The sequence below is a fragment of the Peromyscus californicus genome, unplaced genomic scaffold (genome assembly GCF_007827085.1).
Source record: "Peromyscus californicus insignis strain IS unplaced genomic scaffold, ASM782708v3 Scaffold_6__1_contigs__length_162567912, whole genome shotgun sequence".
In the NCBI taxonomy this organism is placed as follows: domain Eukaryota; kingdom Metazoa; phylum Chordata; class Mammalia; order Rodentia; family Cricetidae; genus Peromyscus; species Peromyscus californicus.
This window is the reverse complement of record NW_026294584.1, coordinates 2563485-2579780: the sequence shown is the minus strand read 5'-3', so window position 1 is coordinate 2579780 and position 16296 is coordinate 2563485. Positions and strand designations below refer to the sequence as shown.

General features: G+C 41.2%; 1 protein-coding gene across 2 annotated transcripts; it reads left to right on the top strand.

Moving 5' to 3' along the window:
• Nucleotides 1-16170, top strand: Pmpcb (peptidase, mitochondrial processing subunit beta). Of its 2 annotated transcripts, none has more exons than XM_052720947.1 (13): nucleotides 1-134; nucleotides 1903-2043; nucleotides 3680-3766; nucleotides 4127-4256; nucleotides 5950-6148; nucleotides 6586-6665; nucleotides 9672-9784; nucleotides 11382-11525; nucleotides 12642-12802; nucleotides 15266-15351; nucleotides 15461-15549; nucleotides 15692-15767; nucleotides 15850-16170. In XM_052720947.1, exons 1-13 carry the CDS (start codon nucleotides 36-38, stop codon nucleotides 15912-15914), a joined length of 1470 nt encoding a protein of 489 aa, XP_052576907.1. In that variant the 5' UTR covers nucleotides 1-35; the 3' UTR covers nucleotides 15915-16170. The 2 variants fall into 2 exon arrangements, with proteins under 2 accessions (XP_052576907.1, XP_052576906.1); XM_052720946.1 differs by lacking the exon at nucleotides 1-134 and adding an exon at nucleotides 569-685.
• The last annotated feature ends 126 nt before the right edge of the window (nucleotides 16171-16296 follow it).

The window sequence follows — 16296 nt, the reverse complement described above, 5'->3', positions numbered from 1 at the left end:
CCCGGAAGTACTTCTCCAGCTCCTCCACAGCCGACATGGCGGCCGCCGCAGTGTGCCGATCGCTGTTGCCCGTGGCCAGACGGCGGCTCTGGGGGTTTGCCCGAAGGCTCCCACTCCGCGGCGCCGCCGCTCAGGTAAGCCTCGCCCCGCCGCGCCCGGGCGGATCCCGCTGCGCGCTGGTAGGCCGGGCTCCGGATCCCGACCCCGGGGCGCAGGCCCCCAGGCCGCAGAGGGGGCGGGGCGGCTGCCGGGGTCGAGGACCGATCACGCACTGACCCCCAAAAACTTAGAGTTAGCAGATTGGAGGAAGTCAGTGAGGAATGCTACCCGTTCTTCTGCTTAGACAAGCTTCATCCTCAGTTGAGCAAAATTTTATCTCTGCGTTTTTATTTGAAAGCTTCCTTGCTCCAAAGGGGTGTGTGCGCGCGCGCGTGCGTGCGTGCGTGCGTGCGTGTGTGTGTGTGTGTGTGTTTACCGATATTGTTGTAACCGGGTTGTTCTCACCCAAGAGGAGGAGACCAGGATGAGTCTGGAGACCAGGATGAGTGTGAAGTTTTTTATTTGGGCCACACCGACTGGACCTGGGGCATGCAGACTTGGGACTACAAGTCTAAAGAGGCAGCCGAGCCCGCAAGTTTGGTACATCTCATTGGCAGCTGTGATGTCTTTTAGCAATCATGACAGGGTATGAACTTTTTTTTTTTAAATCTGAGACAAGGTTTCTCTGTGTAACCAACCGCCCTGGCTGTCCTGGAACTCACTCTCGAGACCAGGCTGGCCTTGAACCCACAGAGATCCACCTGTCTCTGCCTCCCAAGTGCTGGGATTAAAGGCATGCTCCACCATCACCTGGCCCAGGATATGAACTTTTAATAAGAATAGGGCTCACATGTCACCATGGTATTTCTGTTTGATCAGGGAGCAGAAGTAGAACAATGCAGGTTAACAAAAGTTCCTTAAGTACCTGTCTTATGAAACACTGTGACCATGGCAACTCCTAAAAAAGGAAAACATTAATTGGGGCTGGTTTGCAGTTCAGAGATTCAGTCCATTATCGTCATGGCGGGGAGCATGGTGGTGTGCAGGCAGGCACTGTGCTGGGGAAGGAGCTGAGAGTCCTTCATCTGGATCGCAGGCAGCAGGAAGAGAGACCCTGGGCCTGGCGTGAGCAGTTGAACTTCAGGGCCCACCTCCAGTGATAGACTTGCTCCAACGAGGCCACACCTCCTAAGAGTTCCTCTTCTGGTGACCAAGCTTTCAAATCTGAGTCTATGGGGCCATTCCTATTCAAACCACTACAGTACATGCCTGCTGATTAAGCTGACCTCAGTTATTTGGGTCAGGATTTAGCAAATATGTTTTTCTTATTTCAATATGAAAAGAAAAAACTGCTGAAAGGTGAAGCGTCTGCAGTCAAACCAGTTGGCCAGGGTGTGCTCGGGGACATCTTCCTGTGTCTGTCCGGTTTCTACCCACATTTCCTTTTGTGAAGTCATTTTTATATGTTTATGCCAGTTTCTTTTTTTGATAGTGAGTATGAAACAGTTCTTGAATCAGGTCTGTGTCTGGGTAATGGTAGTAACTGCTCATGTTCCTGGAGAGAATGGCGTATTTTCAGTAGTATTGCTTGTTTGTGAGAGCAGTTGGTTAAGGAACATTTCCTAGGCTAGCGGTAGATCCCAGTGGAACCAAAGCTGAGAGAAGTTTGTTTTTGTTGAGAACTGGGGCCTCATTCTCTACGCTCTATGGCACCCCCTCCCCTTCCCCCCTAGACACACACACACTTACACCCTTGTGCAGTCCAGGAAAGTGTCTTATGGAATGAGTTCAAGGTTTTTTTTCTGATTGACATTGAACACTGGAGTAGTAATGTTTGCTTTTTTCCTCCCCTGTGCCCATCAGCCATTGTGTTTTGGAGGGAGCAGACTGAGAAGCACACAGGCTGCTACACAAGTTGTTCTGAATGTTCCTGAGACGCGAGTGACATGTTTGGAAAATGGACTCAGAGTAGCTTCTGAAAACTCTGGGCTCTCAACGTGCACAGTAAGTGACTGCAGCTGATTTTAGCCAAATGGTGCCTTATTGGGGAGAGAGCAGACCCAGCCACAGCTCTTTGGTTGGCCAGAGGTTGGTTATTTTGCCTTGGCAAGTTTCTCTGAGCTGGAACCTTTAGGTGCATATGAAACTCTCTCACTGTTTACATCTGTTTTTATTGACAGCGTATTTATGGGGTCAGTCCACTTTTCCCTATATACAGAACTGTACCAGGCTTTTTCTTTTGGGGCCACCAGCCAGCTCCCAAATCATGACACAGACTTACTAGTTTTGAATGCTCAGCCTAGCTTACTTAGGCTAGCCCTTTTAACTTAAATTAACCTGTTTCTCTTTGCCTACCTTTTGCCTCGGGTCTTATTCCCTTTCTTACATCTGTCTGTCTGGTGTCTGCCTGGCTTCTCGCCCCAGGCATGCCCCTCATTTTCGCCCCCTCCTTCTCGTTCTTCTTAGCCTACATTTCTCCTATTTATCATCTCTGCTGCTAGCCCCTCCTGTCCTTTCTCTGCCGAGCTAATGGCTGTTCAGCTTTTTACTAGACCAATCAGGTGCCTTAGGCAGGCAAGGTGAAACAGATGCAACACATCTTTAAGTGATCAAACAAATGTAGCATAAACAAAAGTAACACACCTTTGCACAGTTAAAGTAATATTCTGCAGCATAAACAAATGTAACACATCTTTGTCTAATTAAAATAATATTTCACAACAGTACTTAAAACTCATCTCACATATTTTACTGACAAGTTCAGAGGAGTTAAATGGTTGTGTCTGAGATTATAAAGTTTGTACATGAAGCCGGGCGGTGGTGGCGCACGCCTTTAATCCCAGCACTCGGGAGACAGAGCCAGGCGGATCTCTGTGAGTTCGAGGCCAGCCTGGTCTACAGAGCAAGATCCAGGAAAAGGCGCAAAGCTACACAGAGAAACCCTGTCTCAAAAAACCAAAAAAAAAAAAAAGCTTGTACATGAATTTGAACCTGACTTTCTGACAGTTCCTGATGTTGTTTATGCCATAGTTATTAATTGGATGTACTAATGAGCTATGTTAAGAATTTGAGTCCAATGTCTGTTTGTTTATTTGCTTGGTTGGTTGGTTAGTGTTGGTTGGTTTTTCCAGGCAGGGTTTCTCTGTGTAGCTAAGGACCAGGCTGGCCTTGAACTCAGAGATCTGCTTGGCTCTGCCTCCTGAGTGCTTGGATTAAAGGCCTACACCACCACTGTCCCATATTTGTAACAGTTGTCAGTAGCCTGGTGGTGAAAATTTCAAGTCCCAGATTATATGAATGAACTGTCAGTTCATTGTGGTCAAAGAAAACTTAAGTGGAAGATTGGAAAACATTTACCAGAAGAAGGAATGAGATTAACTTCTGTCTCTAAAAACTGAATTTTTTTATTTTTAGTAACATGTGTCTGTGTATGGGAATGCACATGTGAGTGCAGGTGCCCAAAGAGGCCAGAAGAGGGTCTCATATACTGTGGAGCTGGAGTTATAGATGGCTGTGAACTGCCTAACTGGGTGCTGGGAACCAAACTCAGATCCTTTGTTAGAATAGTGAATGTTATCAACTGCTGAACCATCTCTCCAGCTGCAGGGAATTTGCCTAATTATTCTTTTATTTCATTAAGGTTGGGCTGTGGATTGATGCTGGAAGTCGGTATGAAAATGAGAAGAATAATGGAACAGCTCACTTTCTAGAGCATATGGCTTTCAAGGCAAGTTGTGAGACTTTACTAAAATGCACACTGTATGAAAGGAAGTAAGCGTATAATACTGTATTTTAAGGACAAGAACTATTTCAATAACATTCCATGTGCTGTTTTTATTTTTATAGTGTTGTTTCTGAAATAAGTACTGATAATTGCTTTCTAACTTTGAAAGAGGGTTCTCCCTTGGGATTCAGGGATGCAAAAGCCATCTTGAATGGATTCTTTGAAACCTGATATAGTTTACAAACTTGCCCTTGCATGACTGGCATTGGCCTTTGTCGTATATTTATTGTCTAATGTGTTTAGAATAGATGAAGGATAGAAAGGAAGTGTCATAATGGTACTTTTTTTTCCCTTTATTTCAAGGGCACCAAAAAGAGGTCCCAGTTAGACCTTGAACTTGAGATTGAAAATATGGGTGCTCATCTTAACGCCTATACCTCCAGAGAACAGACCGTGTACTATGCCAAAGCTTTCTCTAAAGATTTGCCAAGAGGTATTGTTATCCATACAGCAGAAAATATAGTTTCCATGAGGGTTTAGATATAATTTAGCTCTGTGGTTTTTGTGTGTCTATTATAAAAAAAGAAACCAGAGGGTGTCTGCTCTTATTTCTCCTCCAAATACAGACTGAATATGTGTACAAGAAGGACTCCACCTGACCTCAACAGAGTTCTTCACAGTCTTGCCTGTGAAGTGCAATATTTTCATTCACTTTTATTCCTAGTTTGATACAAAACTATGGATCCTGAGCAAGATTAACAAATGTTTACTTATACGATGATTATTATCTTAACAAAATAGAAAATTTTATTTTGTAAAAATAAAACATTTGTTTTGACATGATAGCACAGCCTTTTATATAGTGCTTTGAATATGTTAATTACACAACATTTTTCCAGTGGAAGAATTAAAAACAAAATAGCATTCCAAAGCTATTTCATGAAATGATTAACTTTTATGGTTGCACAGTTGCAATCAATTTTATTTCTCTAAAACCTTAGTTATTGTAGTTTGTCACTGTCACTTGAGTGGTCATCTACACAAGTTCTCTTTATGCTGTTTGTAGCCAGTGATGGACATCAGTTGCTCTCCACACTATTTTTTGAGCCAGATCTCTTATAGAACCTGGCTCACCCAGGTTTGTCTGGACTGCCGGTGAGCAAGTTTCATGGCTACTCCTGTCTCTGCAGTGGATGATAGGTGCTCCTGGCTTAAATGTGGGTCTGGGTGATTGAACTCAGGTCCAGATGGGTGTGTGGCAAGCATGTTGCTGTTGAGCATCTCCACCACCGCCAGCTCCTATCTGGGTTTTATTAGGAATTATAAAAAAATGAAAAGAGTTTCATGGTAATTTCCCCCATTTCATGATCATCTCAGTATGAACTTTCTCCAACAGCCTGTTTTATCCTGTTCTTCATATTTGAAGTTAATTGGCTCACAAGAAAGAGAAATTTACATTAGAACAAAGCAGTGAAACTTAGGGTTATAAGTTTATTTTACCCTTAATAAAAATCTATATTGCTATAGCAACGAGAGTATCTTTTTTTTTGAGATGTAATTTTTCCCATAAAATTCACTTCACCTTTGGCTTTTTACCAAGTTAGGACCTGAGCAGACACAGTTCTGTAAGCAGCTACTGAGGGCCAATTTTGTGTTATAGTAATTTTTTTTCTTTGTTACATTACAGCTTCATTGCTATGTGAATATAGTAGAAGTGTCTCTACCCATGTATCTATGTGCATACCTGTTTTCTCTCTAATGATCTAACAGATCATTTTCTATTTCATACTCTTTTTTGGGGGGTGGGGGCGGTTTCGAAATCAGGGTTTCTCTGTGTAGTGCTGACTGTTCTGGACCTCGATCTGTAGATTAGGCTGTCTGCCTGCCTCTGCCTCCTGAGTGCTGGAATTAAAGGCGTGCGCCACCACCGCCAGGCTGTTTCATACTTTTTGTTTAGAATCATCTGTATTAACAGGCAGATTTCTGTTAATATAAAGTGGTAACATTTAGGATTTTTCCCAAGGTCTTCTGTACTACAGAGTTTCTATTTCACATTCATTTTAATGTGCTGAATAGGTTAAGTATTCTAATTAATCATACTGAATAATGATTAGTGTCGTGGTTTCTGATGCTGGTTTAAGAGGTTTTAATCCTTGTGTTTCTTCCGTTGTTTTCATTTCAATTAGCTGTAGAAATTCTGGCTGATATAATTCAGAACAGCACATTGGGAGAAGCAGAGATTGAACGTGAACGAGGAGTAATCCTTAGAGAGATGCAGGAAGTTGAAACCAACTTGCAAGAAGTTGTTTTTGACTATCTTCATGCCACAGCTTATCAGAACACTGCCCTTGGGCGGACAATCCTGGGACCAACTGAAAATATCAAGTCAGTATAGTTCTCACTTGAAAATTTTGCACAAAAATTATGACATATACAAACTCAAAATGCATGTTTCAGAGAGTCATTTTTACCATGATAATTTAAAATTGTGTCTGATTGTACTGTAACATAGAAACTTGGGAACTAGACAAGTAATGTTTGTCATTGTCTTTCTTGATACAAAAGGCAGAATTTTTTGCTACTTGTAGCCTCTATTTGTGACTACTTTCAGCATTTAGAATGCCTTTAGGTTCTATTCATTTCAGATATATTGTGTGAGGGTCCATGCTTTTGACTTCCTTTTAAAGTTGCTTTACTTTCAGGTGTGGTGGCCTGTGAGACAGGAAGATTGCTGTGAGTTCTAGGTCAGCCTAGGCTGCAGAATGAGACCCTGTCTATAACAGAGTGAAACAAGGAAATCTCATTACTTACTCTGTTTCCAGATCTATAAATCGTAAGGACTTAGTGGATTATATAACCACACATTATAAAGGACCAAGAATCGTGCTGGCTGCTGCTGGAGGTTAGTCAAGTTTTTCTGACTGCGTTAGACATGGTTGTGGGATGGATCCTTGTGGGACACACACATCCTGAAAGTGTTTGTATTAGGAAAATGAGGAGCACTGGACCAGACTCCCTCTATTTTCTTTGTAGTAGGTTTCATTTACAGAAAGCTTAATGATCCATTCAGTACCTGAGTGTACATACACAGTGGAATTTTCTTAGAAGACAAAGGCTAATGAATGAAATGGGAGACAGTTAACTTGGAAGACAGTGTTGTATAATTAGAGTCTTGAGATTTTTTAGTTGAGAAATAGCTTCATCCTTGGTCAAACCTGGAAGGGATGTATCTATTCATGTGCTTAGTCATTCACTCAGTAAACCAACTAGTCCTGCAAGAGGAGTCATGAGAATGTGTAATGTGAATCAAAACATGTGGGTGGCATCAGATTTCCTTAGGGACATGTGAAGTCTGTAAATTTAAGACAGTTCACTTGAGATTCTGCTAGATTTCCTGGCAGTCTGAATTTGGGGGTGCAATCATTTTAATTGATTTACCCTTTTTCAATATTAGAGTACATTGAAGACATTAATTTTGTGTGTTTGTGTGAATTTAACTTTTCTCTTTTTAGGAAATACTACAAATTAAAATGAGTTGATCTAATCGACTTTTGAGTTATATGTGTGGGTACTGGAGATAAAGGTGAGGTTGGGTACCTGCCCTCAGTCATTGTATGCACATTGTTTCTAAAATGGCTGGCATGGACAGGGCTTAGGTGCTAGGACCTGCCCTGGTTAGTTGGGGCTTTATTAACAGCATATGGATACAAATTTTATTTGGTTCATAGGTTCATTTGGACATTGCTGAAGTTGGAAGATCCTAAAGTTAATGATGTGTCCTAGATTGTTAGCATTTTGTCTTATTAAGTTATATATTTCTTGTTGTTTTGAAACAGACTTGCAATGTTGCCCAAGTTGGCCATGCACTTGAAGCCATCCTCCTGCCTCAGTCTCTTCTGAGTGCTGGTACAGCTGAATTCACCATGCCTGATGATTTATAAATGTTGTAGCTTATAAATGTTGGTGTTTTAAATGCAATCGGCCAGTTTAAGCCTCTCTTGATCTTTTCTGATTTCTTGTCTCAGCTTCTATTTAGTCCTTAATCATCAGAAAGAACAGCTGTAATATACCAAATACATGTTTTCCTCTGTTTCCTCAAAAACAATTATAGGTCCCTTGCCTTTTAGATGGAGCTGTTAGAGTAGGAGCTGCACATCTGGCTTGTTTAACCAAGACAGTCACCAGTTCTAAAGGCAAAAAAAAGATGGGCGAGATGGTCAGGTGTGAGGACGATGTTTCATGGTTTCTCACTGTTCTCTGGCATCCTTGTCCTGCCATGATTTTGTGTTCTTACCCTCTGGGTTGATATCCAAGGTGACTTTCTTACATGGCAATTCAAAAAACTGTACTCTCTTACTGTCATGTTTTACATCACTGTTTTTTGTTTGTTTGTTTTGGTTTTTGAGATAGGGTTTCACTCTGTAGACCAGGCTGGCCTCGAACTCAAAGATCGGCCTGCCTCTGCCTTCAAAGTGCTGGAATTAAAGATATGTACATCACTGCTTGGCTACATCACAGATTTATTTGGATACTGGGTATAAGCTGTGTTAATAAGTTTTCATTTAGAGAATGACATTTTTTTAATTAGTTTTTATGGGGGCGGGAGAGATGGCTCAGTGGTTAAGAGCACTGACTGCTCTTACAGAAGACTCAGATTCAATTCTCAGCACCCACATGGCAGCTTACAACTGTCTGTAACTCCAGTTCCAAGGGTCCTGACATCCTCACACAGAAACATATGCAGGCAAAACACCAATGCACATAAAATAAAAATAAATAATTAAAAAAATGTTTTTATGTGTGTGTTTTGCTTGCATATGTGCATGTACCTAATGCCTGCAGAGGTCAGAAGAAGGCATTGGATCGCCTGGATCTGGAGTTCCAGATGCTTGTGAGCCGTCATGTGGGTTCTCTGGAAGAGCAGCCAGTGCTCTTATTCTCTGAGCCATCTCTCCAGCCCCCATTTAAATAAATTTTAATGGTGATATTTTTAAAGCCTTTGCATATGCCTAGGTATGTGGCACATACTTAGAATTCCAGCATTCTAGAAGCTGAGGCAGGAGGATTACAAGATCAAGGCCAGCCTGGGCTGTATAGCCAGGTTTGTCTCAAATACATAATCACAATGTCTAGAATTTTAAGCTGATGCTTGTGTTCTAGGACTTTACTGACTGGCCATGTTTGGGAGCCATTTTGGGATAATAAGGAATTCCTTATAGTAACTGATTCCTCTGAGGTTTGGATGTCAAGCCATGAACACATGGGAAAATAGGAATGTGTTCAAAATTCAGAATTGATTTTGGTTCCAGAGTTCTGGCAGCAGAACTCGGAGAATGAAGCACATCTATATATCCAACTCTTCTGTTCCTGCCTACTTAAAGGAAACTTACGAAATGGACGTTCTACTAGAGTGCACACTGAACTTTTATAACTTAACATGACTTTCTATAGAAATTGGGTTGAGAGTTGAAATTTTTAAAAATGTGATGAAAATTACAATTTCTCACTCTCTTGAACTGGCTTGGTGTTCTTTGCCCAGAGATTTGTACTCCTGGAAACTTATATGAAGTTGTAATGCCTAGAAAACTCACAGAGACCAATAAAAAAATTCTAGCAGAACAAAAAAAATGAAGAAGAAAGTGGGGTTTTCAGACTGTTTTCTTACCTTTATCTCTGAGTACATGTGTATGTTGGTGAACACCAGCTGCTCAGGGAAAGCTTTGCAGCCCAGGTCTTACAAACTAAGGAAAGTGGTCACTTTAAATGGCTCAATGAATGCAAGTTCTTCATGTGTAATGTACTTCACATTCTTCTGTGTCAACCTTACTGTAAAGCATACTGCTGGCAGTTGACTATCTTGATTGTATTGCTGTTAGATAATGTAAGAAAATATTTTCCTTCAATTTAGGTGTTTGCCATGACGAACTGCTTGAGCTCGCAAAGTTTCATTTTGGTGACTCTTTGTGCACACACAAAGGAGAAGTACCAGCCCTGCCTCCCTGCACATTCACTGGAAGTGAGGTAGGGCAAGCTCTTACTTAGAATTTGGCCTGTAGAAGTCTTACATTATACTTAGTGAGGATATAGGGCCTGGAGACGTGGCTCAGCAGTTTGAACATGCTTGCTGCCCTTGCAGAGGACCATAGTTGGGTTCCTACTACCTTATTGTGCAGCTCACAGCCACCTGTAACTTCAGTTCCAGGGAAGCTGACACCCTCTTTTGGTCTCTGTGGCCTCCAAAACATACACACACACACACACACACACACACACACACACACACACACACACACACACAGATTAAAAATCTTAAAAAAAAAAAGGAGTGTATAAAATCTGTTTCAGGCTGGAGAGTTAGCTCAAAGGTGCTGGCTGCCAAGCTGGTAACCTAAGTTTGATCCTGAGTTCAATCCTTAGGACTCACATGGTAGAAAGAGAGAACAGATTCCCATGGATTATCTTCTGACCTCAACATACCGCCCATCCCCCCCCACACACACACCAAATAAAATGTAAACTTTTTTTTAATGTGTGTATTTCTAGTAGGAAAAAGTGTAAATTGAAATACAGGAAGGGAAAAGGATGGGCTCATTAGATTATCTTCCTGTTCCATATTAGTGACTTGCTTTTCTTTCCTGAGGAGGTGGGGTCTAAGAGTAATGTGTACACTTACTCATTTTGTGTTTTTCTTTTGCACAGTGCATATTTACCTGTGCCGGGGTATAAATGCAACCTTGTAATAAAAAAGATTGAATTTTGACTTTTGCATTGGGTGTGTTCTTGGCTTCATTTCTGCCCCACAAGTACAGTTATGGAGATTGCTATTAGAGCCAGAACTTGCAGAGGATCTACTTATTAGCTACAGTGTTATGCCTCAAGCCTAGTTTGCCACATTATGATGTTCATAGTAGTATGTGGAAAGAGGTCTGATGTTGGTTGGCACTTACAGATTTGTACCATTAGTGCTGATTTAAATTGAATTAAAAATCATATTAGTAGATATAAAATATTAGTGAAATAAGGCAACTCCTTTTGACCAGGTAGTATTTCAAATGAAATGTTCTGGTGAAAGAAACTATTCTATAACTTAAATAGTTAAACTTTATTTAACTAGTTATCTGTAGCAGGCTTTCTGAGCCGCCAACCAGCTCCCAAATAAAGACACAGAGACTTACAGTATTAGTTATGAATGCCCAGCCTTATCTTACGCTTGTCCCACTAGCTCTTATAACTTAATTTAACCTGTTTCTCTTCATCTATGTTTTACCCTCAGGCTTTTTACCTTTCTCTCATTCTGTATGTCCTGCTTTCACTGCTTCTTCTATGTCTGGTTGGCGGCTGCCTGGCTAACTGGCCAGCCCCAAGTGTCTCCTCCTTTCTCCCTTGTTCTCTTCTCTTGAGCCTAGATTCCTTCCTACTTATTCTCTCTGCTCGCCAGCACTGCCTATCTCTCTACTGCCTAGCTATTGGCCATTTAGCTTTTTATTAGACTAATCAGGAGCCTTAGGCAAGCAAAGCAACACACCTTTACATCGTTAAAGAAATCCAACATAAACAAATGTAACACATCTTTACATAAAGTAATATTCCACAAGTTATTTTGTTTATTCTTACCTAGATTCGAGTGAGGGATGACAAGATGCCTTTGGCACACCTTGCAATAGCTGTTGAAGCAGTTGGTTGGGCACATCCAGACACAATCTGTCTCATGGTTGCAAACACACTGATTGGCAACTGGGACCGCTCTTTTGGAGGAGGAATGGTAAGTGACTTTTGAAGTAACTTTTCATGATAAATGGAAGATTGTCATGTTTTTCTAAATGTAAATTCCTTCTAAGACTGCCCATTTTTGAAATGGCAAAAATAGGTTACTAGTACCATGACTTTGACTTAAATATTAACTCATCTTGGATTGCACCTAAGCCAGGAAAAAAAAGTCTTGTCATACTGTTTGTTAGTGGGACAGTTGACGAAATAAGGGGAGAGTAGTTCATTTTTACTGTTATAGTAGTAGGTATTTGGTACTGTGGTAACCATAGTCGTTAATACATCCATGTCAATGTTAATGTCCTAACTTTCTGGGGAACTCTACTTTCACTAGTACACACTGGCGAATATAGAGGCAAAGAAATCTATAGCTAACCCTGAAATTGTTGAGAGTTTATAAGGTTTAGCTTGTAGTTTAGTGGTGTGCTTTGCCTCACATGCCTGAGCCCTAGGTTCAATCACCGACAAAACAAGGATCAACATGTCTAAAGAAAGCAGGCATGGTAAAAAAGTTGTTAAAGAGGTAGAAGCGACAGGCATCTTTGTACTATTTTTACAACTTTTCTAAAAAAAATTTAAATTTCAAAATACAGTATATAGATTTGTTTAAAAGATCCAAAATACATTTCATGTGAATATCTTAGATTTCAGTACAGTATCACTTCAGTATGTGTAATCTGAGCCTCACATGGCCCAGGAACAGAACTGAATTCTTATGAATAGTGCAGCTTTTAAACCAGTTGCAAGAACTCATTGTTTTTATAGTCTAGATTGAGCCAGATAAGTGTAATACTTCCTTGAAATTGCAAAGCTATTGTTGAGGTGTTGCTGGATGAAACTGGCACCTTGAGCAGAACAGTGGTACATGCCTTTAATCCCAGCACTCAGGAGAAAAACACTGGTGGGTCTCTAAGCTTGAGGCTAACCTGATCTACACAGTGTGTTCTAAGCCAGCCAGGGCTATATAATGAGACCTTGTCTCTAAAAACAACCCCCAAACTGTTAACCAAGTAGGGTTAGCACTCACTAACAGCCACAGAACTCATTTCTTTGTGGGGACTTGGATCCATGTGCCCAGTTTACAAACCAAGTTGGATTGTTTCCTTTACAGAATTTATCTAGCAAGCTGGCTCAGCTCACTTGTCATGGCAGTCTCTGCCACAGCTTCCAGTCCTTCAACACTTCCTACACAGACACAGGATTATGGGGGCTCTATATGGTTTGTGAACAAGCCACGGTTGCTGACATGCTGCATGTTGTGCAAAAAGAATGGTGAGAAAACAACTTTAGTTTTACCAGAATTTATTATTTTAGGCCAGTTTCCTAATGGTGGTACATCACAGCCCAAGAAGAACCAGCTTCCAGGCTGCAGACAGGGCTCCAAGGAAAGTCCACAGAGTAGCAAAACTTAAGACTTTTTTAGTTAGGGAAAAATCATCTCACTCTCTTGATGGTTTCATTTCTTTATTCTCTCATCTTGTTCTCTCTTGTTGCTCCATTGTTCCCTTCCTCTCCACCACTTAAATCCTCTCACAGAATCTCTTATAGCTAGGTACTGTATATCTTGTAATATCTGCTCAGCTGGGCACTGTCCACAAAACTAATCACCAAAATGCCTAAAACTTAGAGTGTATTTTCTGTCCTGTGTATACCTTCCAATTATCCAAGAACACCTGCAGCCCTCATTAGGAGCTACAGAGTCAGATAATTTTCTGTAGCCTTGACTAGTCAGAATTTATTTTCTCAAACTGAAGTAAGGAATGGGTGCAAGGACTTAATCATTTGCCAGCTAGCAATAATTGGGCTGTTTTTGTATTTATGACCTAGCCGGACAGTACAGCCATGTGCGTGTCCTTGTGAAATAAAAGTTGGAAACATTTATCTAAAAAACCATTAACAGCCGGTGGTAGTGGCGCAGGCCTTTAATCCCAGCACTCAGGAGGCAGAGCCAGGCGGATCTTGGTGAGTTCGAGGCCAGCCTGGTCTACAAAGCAAGTTTCAGGAAAGGCGCAAAGCTACACAGAGAAACCCTGTCTCGAAACCTCCCTGCCCCCCCCCCAAAAAAAACAAAACAAAACAAAAGCCATTAGCAAGGCATCTGGTCTAATCTAAAGCTCTTTGAAGCTTTATATCAGCTAATAATCTTGGCAGCAGGAGAAATTCAACTATTTTCCTATGTCAGCCTGAGCTGTGATCCTAAGTGTCTCACAGTCCTCGTGGAACAATAGGCCTTAGTTATGAAACATATCCTAGTATATTTTTATTCATCAAAACTGTGTCAACAGACAATACAGCTTAAGGAGAAATCATCTTTCTGACAATCCCCAGAGTTAAATGCACAGTAGATCAAGATGTAATCTTGAGATAGACACACTACAATGCAGGCAGTGGAGGACTCCCCACACCATATACATTGTAGCAGCAAGCATGCAGGGACACAACAGAAGCAAAATACATTCTGGAGGCTGTATTCTCCCAAGCCTTGCTTAAGCGAGACCTACCCATCAGAACTTTTCTTCTGGTGGGCTCACACCTGAACTTCAGTTGCCACATGCTGTTCCTCTGACACAGCTACTGGTTACCAGCAGTGTTACCTTTAGTTTTTAAAGTCGTGGTTGTAATGGTTTTAAGAACAGATATTTCTTTGAAACCACATTTGAAGCTGATTATACTCGAAAATATAAGTCAACTAGAAATTCAGAAAACATCTCTAAAAAGCATGAGGGGTGGAAACGTAGCTCAGTGGTAGACCTCTTGCTTAGCATGCCCAGAACATTGGTTTGAACCCCTAGTACTTCCCCCCCAAAAAAGGCAGGTTAGGAAAGTGAATGTGAACTTAGCATCACCTAGAGCAGTGGTTCTCACCCTCCCTAACACTGCGACCCTTTACTACAGTTCCTCATGTTGTGCTGAGCCCAGTCATAACATTTTTTTCATTGCTACTTTGTAACTAATTTTGCTAGTTATGAATCATAATGTAAATATCTGGTATGTGATCCACAGGTTGAGAACCTCTGACCAAAAGGGTTAGTCAGTAAGCCAAGGCAGAAAAATGTGCAGTGCTTCCTAGAAATGTTTCCTTCATTATTAAGGGCCTTAAATCTCTAACTTTAGTGAACTGGCATGTATTTGACTCTTAACTACTGGGCTGTCAGACTCAGCTGGTTGTCTTGAGAAACCAAGGGTGACCATTGACCTTTCTCTCCCTTAGTTGATGTATCTTAACTTCACAGAGGGGTATTTGTGAGGCCTCAAGATGACTGTTCTCACAATGTGGTCATTCTGTTTTTACATTGTATTACTGTGTCTGCTAATTAGCAATTAGACAAAGTTAGAATTTTTGAGATGTTAATGGTACTTGGAAAAATAACTAGTATTTTAGCTTTGGTTTTAGTATTAGTAATTTAAGCTTTTTACTGAATTGAAATGTAATCCTTCGTATGTTGTGGTATAATATATCGAATACACCATCTTTTTTTTTTTTTTTTTTTTTTTTTTTTGGTTTTTCAAGACAGGGTTTCTCTGTGTAGCTTTGCGCCTTTCCTGGAACTCACTTGGTAGTCCAGGCTGGCCTCGAACTCACAGAGATCCACCTGCCTCTGCCTCCCGAGTGCTGGGATTAAAGGCGTGCGCCACCACCGCCCGGCTCGAATACACCATCTTGCTCTCTAGGTCATTAAGTTAGATCTAATAACATTTTCCAGGTACTTATGGCCATTTCCAAATGTGTTTTAGGATGCGACTCTGTACAAGTGTTACTGAGAGTGAAGTAGCACGAGCAAGAAATCTTCTGAAAACAAACATGTTGCTGCAGCTTGATGGTAAGCCTTTAGAAGACAGGCTGGGAGGTGCTCGGCGGTCAGGCCCGACTTAGACTTTGTCTTCATGGCCGATGTCTATCTGGGTACTTAGACTTCCTTCTCTAAACAGGCTCAACTCCAATTTGTGAAGACATTGGTAGGCAGATGCTATGCTATAATAGGAGAATTCCCATCCCTGAGCTTGAAGCAAGAATTGATGTAAGTAATCCTTTGGTTTTGGGTGAAAGGGTCAGTTACAAAGGCTGAGGTTACCTAACTCTTGATTCAGTTTAGAAAAGTCACGTATGTAGAATCTGTCTTCACTACAAAAGTTCTAACGATAGTGTCATCCCTGTCTCAGGCTGTGAATGCGGAGATGGTTCGAGAAGTATGTACCAAGTACATTTATGACAAAAGCCCAGCTATTGCTGCCCTCGGTAAGACTGGCTCTTCTCCTTGTGTACACACTTGGCTAAGGACTTGGAACTCTGTTCTCACTGTCTTCTTTTGTATCCACAGGTCCTATTGAGCGGTTACCAGATTTTAACCAGATTTGTAGTAACATGCGCTGGACTCGTGACTAATTTTTGTGATCAAATATTCTGCACATATACCTATTTATAAAACTAGAGATCTTGGAGTTTTAAAAAGCTGTCAGTCTTCAAATGAAATAAATAAAAATGTATTTGGGCCGGGCGATGGTGGCGCACGCCTTTAATCCCAGCACTCGGGAGGCAGAGCCAGGCGGATCTCTGTGAGTTCAAGGCCAGCCTGGGCTACCAAGTGAGTTCCAGGAAAAGGCGCAAAGCTACACAGAGAAACCCTGTCTCAAAAAAAAAAAAAAAACCAAAAAAAATAAAAATAAAAATAAAAATGTATTTGGAAATTCTGCCATAGTCTGTTCTATACTTTTAGTAGTTCTATGCTTTTAGTGGTTGAACTGTGTTGGGAGCAGCACACTTAAAT

Coding starts and splice junctions, on each gene's coding strand:
- Pmpcb (XM_052720947.1), top strand. CDS start 36: ATGGCGGCCGCCGCAGTGTGCCGATCGCTGTTGCCCGTGGCCAGACGG. Junction 135..1,902: donor TCCGCGGCGCCGCCGCTCAG/GTAAGCCTCGCC, acceptor TGTGCCCATCAG/CCATTGTGTTTTGGAGGGAG. Junction 15,352..15,460: donor CATGTTGCTGCAGCTTGATG/GTAAGCCTTTAG, acceptor TTCTCTAAACAG/GCTCAACTCCAATTTGTGAA.